At 51.4% G+C, this 9,921-nt stretch overlaps 2 protein-coding genes and 3 non-coding genes across 5 annotated transcripts; 1 reads left to right on the top strand and 4 right to left on the bottom strand.

The window, feature by feature from the left end:
- Nucleotides 1-530: 530 nt before the first annotated feature.
- On the bottom strand, nucleotides 531-3,694 carry rpl3 (ribosomal protein L3). Its single transcript, XM_053851095.1, has 10 exons — nucleotides 3,610-3,694; nucleotides 3,016-3,208; nucleotides 2,662-2,830; nucleotides 2,216-2,351; nucleotides 1,745-1,931; nucleotides 1,403-1,563; nucleotides 1,240-1,341; nucleotides 1,065-1,160; nucleotides 843-962; nucleotides 531-634 (listed from the first exon to the last, which is right to left on the bottom strand). The coding sequence occupies exons 1-10, from the start codon at nucleotides 3,610-3,612 to the stop codon at nucleotides 590-592; spliced, it is 1,212 nt and encodes a 403-aa protein (XP_053707070.1). The 5' UTR covers nucleotides 3,613-3,694; the 3' UTR covers nucleotides 531-589.
- On the bottom strand, nucleotides 682-814 carry LOC128751702 (small nucleolar RNA SNORA54). Its single transcript, XR_008413279.1, has one exon. It is a non-coding gene; the product is annotated as a small nucleolar RNA SNORA54 (small nucleolar RNA).
- LOC128751703 (small nucleolar RNA U83B) lies at nucleotides 1,994-2,089 on the bottom strand. Its single transcript, XR_008413280.1, has one exon. It is a non-coding gene; the product is annotated as a small nucleolar RNA U83B (small nucleolar RNA).
- A 313-nt stretch (nucleotides 3,695-4,007) lies between the features above and the next one.
- trnac-gca (transfer RNA cysteine (anticodon GCA)) lies at nucleotides 4,008-4,079 on the top strand. The gene has a single exon. It is a non-coding gene; the product is annotated as a tRNA-Cys (tRNA).
- Nucleotides 4,080-4,297: 218 nt separating this feature from the next.
- On the bottom strand, nucleotides 4,298-9,426 carry slc25a39 (solute carrier family 25 member 39). The gene is made up of 12 exons (XM_053851118.1): nucleotides 9,243-9,426; nucleotides 7,743-7,840; nucleotides 7,611-7,670; nucleotides 7,487-7,537; nucleotides 6,467-6,576; nucleotides 6,330-6,397; nucleotides 6,127-6,251; nucleotides 5,898-6,071; nucleotides 5,724-5,833; nucleotides 5,577-5,658; nucleotides 5,428-5,508; nucleotides 4,298-5,367 (listed from the first exon to the last, which is right to left on the bottom strand). The coding sequence occupies exons 2-12, from the start codon at nucleotides 7,837-7,839 to the stop codon at nucleotides 5,249-5,251; spliced, it is 1,077 nt and encodes a 358-aa protein (XP_053707093.1). The 5' UTR covers nucleotide 7,840; nucleotides 9,243-9,426; the 3' UTR covers nucleotides 4,298-5,248.
- Nucleotides 9,427-9,921: the final 495 nt, after the last annotated feature.

The following is a 9,921-nucleotide window of genomic DNA, read 5'->3' as shown; positions in this document are numbered from 1 at the left end:
TGACAGGTGCAGTTGCCGTTTCACGTTCCAACAGTGGATGTGATGAAGCCAAGATGAGGGCTCCAGCAGTGGCATTATGGGATGGCAGTTCTCGTGACCTGAGCAGGACTGAGGGACCAATTAAGGCTGTGCTGTGGATCATTAGAAGTTATCGGAACAATGACACGGCGACCTGCAGGTCTGCTGGCCTCAGCAGGGTCAAGGGTCAAAGAGTATGACGCACTGCATAAGAGCCAGAGGTGAAGATGACGTGGCAGATTCATTCCTCCTGTGTGAGCCAGTAACAAGGATGGAAAGAAAGACAACAGGAGGAGCCACCATGGTTGATGGCACCATCAGCTGAGCTCAGCACAAGCTGGGGACTTCCTGTTAAGACCAGCAACATTCATGAATTTGAGCCAACAAGAGCCAGTTTGCCGACTTGCCCTGAACAACTGACTGTAACCCAGTAAGGGCTCGGAACACACCTGGAAGTGACAACGCTCTGCACCTGGACTAAAGGGGGAGAGGAAAAAAAAACCAACAGCAGATGGATTTTTCACTTTTATTGGCCGCAGACAGGGACAGGTGCGGTTCCAGTAAAACCTCTTCAGGCCGTCTCCTCCTTGGCGATGCGATCCTTCTTGAGTGGACCCTGTGAGGGGAACAGTAGAGGTTAGCAACAGGCAAGCTGGCCATGGCCCTTGTATCCAGAGAGTGAACAGGGAGTCAGCACAAACAGGCACTGCTCCCCTGCCTCACTGGAGCCTCGCTGTGGCACTGGAATGGAACCCAGAGTTCACACTGAAGGTGAACCAGGTTACGAACAGTGCGGGGCACTACAACAGAAGAGCCGCTCTCACCATGAAGGCCTTCTTCTCCTCCACCGTCTGGAAGCGACCGTGACCAAACTTTGAGGTTGTGTCGATGAACTTGAGGTCGATCTTCTCCAGGGCACGACGGCTGGTCTGCACCAGCAGAGACTGCAGCAGAGGAAGGACGTCAGCGAAACACCAAAGCCGCTTGTACACGTGACCTCAGAACACCCTCATGCAAGACCCCAGTTCTTCCACTTGGCACCTCACCTTGCGCAGGGTCAGCACCCTCTTCTTGGTCCCGACAACACAGCCCTTCACCATCACATAGTCATTGGTCACCTCACCGTAGTGGACAAAGCCTCCCTGGTGGATCAAAAGACAAACATTCAAGTCTCAGGCCAAATAAATCCTGCTACACTGCGAGTGACTACTGCCGACTCACCAGGGGGTTGATGCTCTTGTTGGACAGGTCGTACTCTGTGGAGGCGTTGTTTTTCACCAGCTTGCCGTCCTTCTGGTGGTAGCCCTGACCGATCTTGTAGATCTAGCAGGAGAGTCAGGTGAGTCCAGCGCGCCAACTCGACACAGACAAACTGGTCGCCCACCTTCTTGTTGATCTCTGTGCGGTGGTGGTAGCCCTTCTGACCAGCACGGGCCACGGAGAAGGCCACGCGGGCGGGATGCCACGCCCCGATACACGCCACCTTGCGGAGACCACGATGAGTCTTGCGAGGAAGCTTCTTGGTGTGCCAGCGGCTGGTGACGCCTGCAGACACGGGAATGTCAGCGCACGCTCCAGGTTTCCATGGCAACGGTCACTCCAAAGCGACGCTCAGTGCTCGACATTCAGCAATGGGGTGATTAAGCCCTTTCTGTCCGCCCGTCGAGGGTCTCATCACAGACAGCCGCGCGACCAACACCACACACACACAGGAGCGGCGCCTCACCTTTGTAGCCGTGACCCTTGGTGATCCCGATGACGTCGATCATCTCGTCCTGAACGAAGACGTTGCTGACGGGGACGGACTGCTCCAGCTTCTCGCGGGCCCAGTCCACCTTGTCAGAGATGGTGCCGCCATTCAGCTGGACCTCCATGAGGTGAGCCTTCTTCTGTCTGATGGGCAGCAGACGCATCTGCGGGGCCAGCACAAAGGTCAGAGGGTACCAAGCAAACGCCTCAGAGGGCGATGGCGCGGCAACGTCTCAGAAGGAAGGCAGCATGGAAGTGTATCCTCATTGAGCTCGGGCGCCATGCCTGACGCAGAAGATCCACTTTCTCATCACTGACACAGTAACTGCTCCGAGACTGCACGACTTCAAACAATCGCCTCCAAGGAACCGTTCAGCAACCGACAGTTTCAAGCCAGTGGTGCAGCACAGAGCAGCGATCAGGTCCAGGAACCGGCTTCTTCCCTCACCTGAGTGTGGGTGATGATGCGGATGACTTGGCAGTACTTCTTCATGGCAGCAAAGTCCTTCTCCAGCTGCTTCTTTCCCTCCTCATCCTGCCACTTCTTGCAGTACTTGGTGAAGGCCTTCTTCTTGGACTTGTACCTGACAGCGAGAGACGACACCATGTTTGCACCGGTCCATCATGACCCCCCCCCCGGGAGGGGTCAGCGGAAGGACACGGCGCCCAGCCGTTCGCCCATCTTCATGCAAGCACGAAGGCAGGCTTCATCAGCTTCAGAGGTTTCGGCTCGTGACTCGGTTTCTAAGCAGAACTTTCCACCGGCCAGAGGAGCCTGGAGCTCATCAGGGCACCAGGCGCCTGAGCGGAGCTGCCACAAGGGGGCACCGTACTGTTAGACTCACTCAGTGAAACTAACGTCCGCAGCGTGCCGTTCTCACTCCAGGGACTCACCAGTTCTTGTAGAAGCGACGCTTGCACTCGTCACTGATGTGCTCGGCGAAGATGGTCTTGAAGGAGCGAAGGCCGCGGGGGGTGTTGACGTAACCAGTCACGCCGACCACAATCATGGGGGGAGTCTCCACGATGGTCACAGCCTCCACCACCTCCTTCTTGTTCACCTCTGGTGAAGACATTAGAAGAACATCAGGTCCATCCATGTCGTAGGTCACAAATACCCAGCCATTATACAAGTTAAACACACTGACGACAGAAAGCTAAAACACAAGTGTCCAAATAAAACGCCATTCGCTACATTGTGTGTAATGTGAGCTCGCATATTCGACTATAGCGTGCGTGTGTACGTACTTGATCCGGGTCTGTCGACCTCACGCACGATGTGGGTCATGCCGGCCTTGTAGCCCAGGAAGGCGGTCAGGTGCACGGGCTTGCTGGGGTCATCCTTGGGGAAGCTCTTGGCCTTGCCACGGTGACGACGACTCCTCTTGCGGGGCAGGAAGCCAAGGGATCCGTGGCGCGGAGCCGAAAACTTACGGTGGGACTGACGGGAAAAGAGAACGATCGAGCGGCGTTTAGACACGTTTTCACTGGCAGACGGAGAGATCAACACGCAAAAGCCGGATCCCGGTCTGTTAGCTCCGCTAGCACGCGCAGCTAACAGACGCTGCTCGGTGCAAGTGACGTTCCACTGACAACCTGAAGTCATATTCACGTTCAAAAATCAGTTATAATCGACTACAAGTCAAACACATGACAGCCGCCATTTTGGACCATGAGTCGCCGGTCACTAGTCACACCCTTGAAACCACCTTTATCGATATGTGCGATTAAATACAGTCACTAGCTGCTAAATCACGTTTCTACAACGCAACATTAGGTATAGATGCAGCTTAAATATGACGGATGGCTCTGATGCGACACGGATGGAGCTCGACCACTCACCATTTTGTGTCCAATCCGACTGAAAGAGACCCAGGAGCGGGAGGCGCCTGACTATATAGTCGAGGACGTACCGCGAGGTTTTGCGTGACTAGCGTGTGGCAGGCCCCGCCTCCTCCTCCTCGGAACTTCCCGTTCCATGTCGCTGACGTCACAGTCAAGTAAGTTGTGTGTGTTTAGCCCTAAGCGTACTTTTATTACAAGTAAATAAGGAACAAAATCATATGAGTAACAGGTGGTTTGATCTTCAATAAAGTCTCACAGACAATGTAGTCCTCCATGCCAGTCTGTACACAGCACCTCCTCAGTCGCAGTGCAACTTTCACAGCATCTGTGAGAGGCTCAGTGTGGATCAGCTCCACAACTGTTTCAGACATAACCAGCGGAGACAGTCATGTGCAGGGGGTATAGCTCAGTGGTAGAGCATTTGACTGCAGATCAAGAGGTCCCCGGTTCAAATCCGGGTGCCCCCTTGCTCCACAGGCAGTTTTTTTTTTAAAAACATGTTTGTTCCTCTTCACTCTCACATGTGTGGGCTCAGCTCCCATCACCAGAGGGGGGTATAGCTCAGTGGTAGAACATCTGACTGCAGATCAACAGGTCCCTAGTTCAACAAGACACCTGTGAGTGTCGGCTCCCTCCTGCATCTACAACTGCTTAACTCATGTGAACCAAATCAATCAGATGACGAAGCAAAAAAAGACTTTATTTCTGAGAAACTGCAGGACATAAAACATTTTAATCCCCTCTCACAATGGAGTAGAAGTGGAAAACAAACTCTGAGCTCTCAGCTGAGATGGTCTGCTTTTCAAGTACTGCCAAATCTGAAAAAAAACAAAAAAAACAAAACACACACACATTCACACGAGTCACACTTTCCCGGACACCCTTTGACCACCATAGAGGAATTAGCAGAGTGATTTACATTCACTTGTTCCTTAAATGCTACCTTGAGAATGAATGGATCTGAGTCACGCAGGCGCTGGAGAACGTTAAAAACAGCACATAAATCCATGTAGATTACATGAGAACATTTCTCCTCTAAACTCATGCTGAAAGAAGATGCACTGGATACTGGATTTCTACCTCAGTGATTGTCATGATCACTTCACAGACGGGTGCTATTGCTAACCTGCAAGTCATGCGACTTCAGCATGTTTTGTATATGCACTGCCATTAGCATCCACCAGAGGGCTCTGTGGGGCAGAGAAGATTCTCTGAACACTGGTGTAGCAGACCTCAGTGAAGAAACATGTCCAATGAAGTCACCGCCATCTTTTCTGAAGGATAAAACTGGAATGAACGTGAGGAGCATTCAACTGCAGCTTCCTGAGAGTCCAGATTGCTCATTGATCCATGAGTCCCACACACCCAAGTGAGTCCAGGTGGCTGCGTCGTGGCACTTCACACTTCGACGGTCCAGTGGAGATAAAAGACATGCAGGCAACCCAGAAGCAGATTCTCTTCCAGGTCTGTTGTTCCTGTCCTCATCTTTGGTCGGTGGACTTCAGTCCCAGTCCCAATGTCAGTTTCCATAAAAACAGAAATATAAAACTCCCAGATGCCTTTTTCAGACTGAAACACCTGGAGGCTGGCTAAAAGAGTTTGTGGTCCCCGTCAGTCATGAAGGGCGACGCTTGGTTCAGGGCCGCCGCCGGTCCCGGTCCAGGTTCATCTTCTGGAAGAAGGCTTTGCCGAACTCGTAGGAGCTGATCATGACGGCGCAGGCTGGGGCGACTTTGATGACTCGCGGCATGAATCCTGCAGGACGGGGGGAGGTTGTGACCCGGGCTGTGGTCGGTGGGCGTCCACAGCGCTTACCTGCGAAGAGACCTCGGTAGCCCACATCGGTGCAGATCTCCTTCATGATGTGCCAGGTGGACGCGGTCTTCCTCAGGGGAACTGGAGGGTGGAGACGCACGCGCGTGTCAGATGGGTCAGAGGACACGCGTGAACAGAGGGAGACAAACCTCCTAAAGTGTCCATTTCGCCCAGCTGGATCTGCCTGCGAGTCTTCACCACGTCGAATGGGAGCGTGAGGACAGCGGCGATCTGGCGGCACATGACAGCCACGACATGAGCCTGAGCGTCAGAGCGTCGGCATCGTGCCAACTCACCGCTCCGGACACGGCTCCTGAGGTGAAGCTGATGCTGAAGCTAGCTTGCTGCGTCTGGTAGTGCTGACAGAGGCGCGCTTTCATCAGCTCATAGTTGAACCAGTAGAAGGCTGCAGAACAGACAGGGACTCAAGCAGGGCGGCTGTGGCTGAGGGCTCGGTGCGTGACTCTCACCAGAGAAGGGGACGTCTCTCAGGACGGTGGGGCCCCAGCCCCTCCATAAGGACAGCAGTCCGTCCTGAGCCACGGCCGTGCGGATGCACACCCCCAGCTCCCGGTACGACAGGCGCCGTGACTGCATCTTGGTGCGCACCAGCTCCAGAGGGCTGATCACCGTCACCGCTCCCACTAACAACACACGCAGGTCACTTTCCCACCGAACATCAGCGCTTGCCATACGCACGTCTCGCTACTGCTCCAGCAACCAGTGGCACGTGGCTCCCCTGGAGCCCCAGGCCAAACTTGAGGAAGTCCCGCAGCAGGTCGTAGCAGGTGAAGTAGATGACGGTGGCAGGAACAGCCATCATCCTGACACACACACACACACACCAGCAAACAGTGCTGTTAGCAGCAGACTCTCCACCTTTCACACAGATGGCGACTCACAGAGTGGGAGGCAGCCCACTCCACAGAGACCGGAGGCCTTCGTGCCGGGCGATTTTCACAAACGCGTCCTGGACAACAAAGCCACGATCAGCGCTCCACCGATCACAGTCAGACAGAGGGGCGGGGCAGCCACTCACCAGTGTGCCGCTGAACTGGGTCTGAGTTTTGTACCAGCTGGCGCAGCTGGCGCTGTTCTGACACACGTAGATGTGATCCATCAGTCCGTTACAGTAGAGGAAGCACTTCCCTGCGAGAGACAACAAAGTCATCAACTGGTAAAAAGGGGGACCTGGTTACAACGTTTCTATTCTCGTCCCCTTCGATCCGCTAACTACAGAGATACATGTTCCTTTAGTCTGAAACCCAGAGACCTACACAGCCTGAGATGTCCAAACAGCGCCCGGACTAAATGACTGCACAGGTCTTTGGGGTCACGAGCAGCAAAACAAATGAGCCACTGCAGTGAAACATGGCTAATTCACAGGCTTGGAGGCTGAGAATTTTCTTAGACGGAGGAATATTGAGCGTGAAGGCAGTCAACTGCCAGAGATGACAGTAGACACAAAGCAGCCTGAGAGGAAGCGAAGTGAGAAGCTGCAGGAGTCCTGTTGGAGCGCAGGACACCGTGGAGCGGAGATAGGAACAGCGCAGCAGTAAAATAACAGCCATCCATGTGGACTGGATTAAGCCAGAAAGGAGGTCAATGTGCTTTTCTCGCTGACTTTAGCTGAGTCAGCGACTGTGTGGAAGCCTCCAGTCTTGAGTTTCAGACAGACTTTAACAGCTCAAACGACATCTAAAACATACATATTTCCGATTGAGATCCTCCCACTGCTATATATTTACCTTTTTGAGCATTTGAAAAACTTGACAAAACTCAAGGTGAAGAAAAGATCCTTGGGTAGTGGAGTAAGGAAAGACTAGCTTTGGGATTTGAGACTAAGACACTTAATAGGAGACAAATGGGTCAGGAAACCATGAGAAATCAAGGTCATGGATGAACCCAGGAGACGAGTTGAGGCTAAAAGCTTGAGGGGACCAAAACTGGAGCAATATCTTCCCAACAAGACCAGACCTTTAAGTGACAGGAGCAACAGTCGGACACAAGCTAGTGCAGCAAACTGGAGCTCTCAGCGTGCGCGGACATCTGTACTCACATCTGGACGGGCGGATGACGCTGCTCCATGCAGCAGACTCAGATGTTAGAGCTAAAAGCAGACAGACGTTAGCACAGACACAGCAGGGTTAGAAACCACCCGCCAGTGAGGAGCGAAGCCGTACCTTGGTGGAAGGGCGACTGCTGAGCCTGCAGTCTGATCTTGACCACATCCAGAGGCGTCACTGAACACAAACAAACCCTGAAGAAAACATTCTGCTAAACAGCATCAATGTCATTGCTTCTTTGCGTCTCACCAAAAATGGACGTGAGGAGGGCTCCGGTGCTGGACGCCAACATCTGTTGCACCGGAGAGATGGCGGCCGAGGGCCCTGAGGTGGCTCGATCCCCCATCCTGCTCAACAAAGACATCGCTGTTACCATTATGACTCACTAAACCTGAGGGTGTCACTAGTTCGAGCTGCATGTTAACTATCACAGAGAGACACAATGGTGCTGCGAGAGACAAGGAGAGTCTGATGTCTTCATGGCTGATTCTTCACATCGAGCTTCAGAATGAAGTCCCACTTTAGTGACGACTCAAAGTGACTCAGAGGTGGAGTCAAATATGTGAAATCACAGATTTACATGGGAAAATAAACAGAATACATGACTCATGATGTAAAACAAGTATGTAGGCTCCACACGCTCTGTCAGTATGAGCCTGACAATAGCATAAACAAGGACGTCCTCGGCTGCTCCCGTCTGTCTAGGTGGAGTCATGATAGCACGGTCGCAGGAACCAGATAACATATCAATGACAAACACAGACCCACCAGGAGGTGGGAGAAAGACACACTGTAGAATATAGAATGCAAATTGATACAGATGGAGAAAAAAAGAGCTGAGTCAGAAGCTCTTGACTTGATGGCCTATTGTTCCTGAGCAGGGCAACAATGTGATCCCACCACTTCTAGACAGATAAACAGCATGTTCCACATATGGCGAAGAGCTAAGTCAGAGACACTAAAGCTGGTTTGCTGGTGGACACTCACCAGGATCAAGTCTAATATCCACCGTTGTTTGAGTCGTACAGGAATATTGAGTGACTGAACAGTACAAGCTATTTGTTCTGCAGAAACATAAGCCTGTTAAACAATCATTGCCGAGCAGGCAATAAACAAGCTTCTCACCACCACAGAGGAAAAAACACAAGCTACAGAAACAAAGACTTTGCTCTGGTGGTACCTGCACACGACTGTGAGACATGTGTCTTCCACAAACAGTTACCTAAAAAGTGTCAACTATTCAAGCTACTTGGGCAAACAGCCTGAGGTCGGGTGAGTCATTAAAACAGAAAACAGCTGAGAAATAGACCTTTGCATCAACATGTTCACCATAGAGTGGCACTGTTTTATGGGCCAGTCCGGTTGGTCAGGACGAGGTGGAGTCCTCGCGAGGGAACCTTCACAAGCGTGGAGGACGCTTATGCAAAACCCTGGGAGCTGAAGTCCAACACAGTCCAAAGTGGCGGTAGAATAAGATGAATCAAGAGGATAAATAAAAAGTACCACCGATAAGCTTGACGTGATCAAAATGAGGTTTTATTTGTCACAGAATAATCTGCATAACAACGAGTCCGAGCAGGTTGTGAGTGGGAAATGAATGAACGTATTCGCTTGACAATAATAATGTGCGCTCTGTGCTGTAAAGCAGATGCAACGGCCGATATTATTCAAGGTTCTTGTGAAAATGAAACGCGTGTAAACGTGAACTTGAATAACACTGGGATGCTAACGCTAGCTAATGCTACTCACCTCGACACGGCAACCGGGGCTTCTTAGTGGAATGAAAACGTTTCATTCCATGCCGTTAGGCTCACTGTCGAACCGTGCACGGTTCTGCCGCACAGCCACCGACATGGGTTCTCCATTTCGGAACGGTTCTGGCTCAGAACCGCATCAGGGCAGTTTGGACTCCAAAACATGTTCGCTGCGCAGATATCGATATCATATGTCGCTACCAGCGGTAAGCGTGAAAGAAGTTGGCATATGATTTGTAGATCAGTGGTAAGAAGCGTACAGTTACGTAGCGCACTGCAGTATTTAGATGTAAACACGTAACTGAACGTCATCGATCGCTTTCACTCATGTCCATGTATTACTACATTATGATCGCAAGGAGAGAAAAACTGAACACTCAATCACATCAATGTCATTATTTTAACAGGGACATCCCATATCCAGAACGCCACATTTCCCAAAAGCCTTCCCTTTTCCTGCGTTTGTGAATTACCTTGAGTGAATGAAAAGTCATTGACAACAAGAAATGTGTGCATACTGTCAATATAATTCACATAGAACTGTGACGTGCCCTGCCTGTCCTCTCTCCCTCTTTGTTCCTTTCTCTTCAATATTGTTGTCTTATTAAGTGAACTTCTTATTTGTACTGACCTACTGTATATTCTCTATATTACCTATATGTTTCTGAGAATGT

The sequence above is a fragment of the Synchiropus splendidus genome, chromosome 19 (assembly GCF_027744825.2).
Source record: "Synchiropus splendidus isolate RoL2022-P1 chromosome 19, RoL_Sspl_1.0, whole genome shotgun sequence".
Lineage (NCBI taxonomy): Eukaryota > Metazoa > Chordata > Actinopteri > Syngnathiformes > Callionymidae > Synchiropus > Synchiropus splendidus.
This window is presented reverse-complemented; position numbering and strand designations above follow the sequence as displayed.

Excerpts from the sequence above, each read along its gene's own strand:
- rpl3 (XM_053851095.1), bottom strand. Across the intron at positions 1,564-1,744 it reads CAAGGGTCACGGCTACAAAG|GCGTCACCAGCCGCTGGCAC; the intron begins GTGAGGCGCCGC and ends CCGTGTCTGCAG. Across the intron at positions 1,342-1,402 it reads GCACAGAGATCAACAAGAAG|ATCTACAAGATCGGTCAGGG; the intron begins GTGGGCGACCAG and ends CTCTCCTGCTAG.
- slc25a39 (XM_053851118.1), bottom strand. The coding sequence starts at position 7,839 with ATGGGGGATCGAGCCACCTCAGGGCCCTCGGCCGCCATCTCTCCGGTG. Across the intron at positions 6,252-6,329 it reads AGTGGGCTGCCTCCCACTCT|GATGATGGCTGTTCCTGCCA; the intron begins GTGAGTCGCCAT and ends TGTGTGTGTCAG. Across the intron at positions 5,368-5,427 it reads CTACCGAGGTCTCTTCGCAG|GATTCATGCCGCGAGTCATC; the intron begins GTAAGCGCTGTG and ends CCCGTCCTGCAG.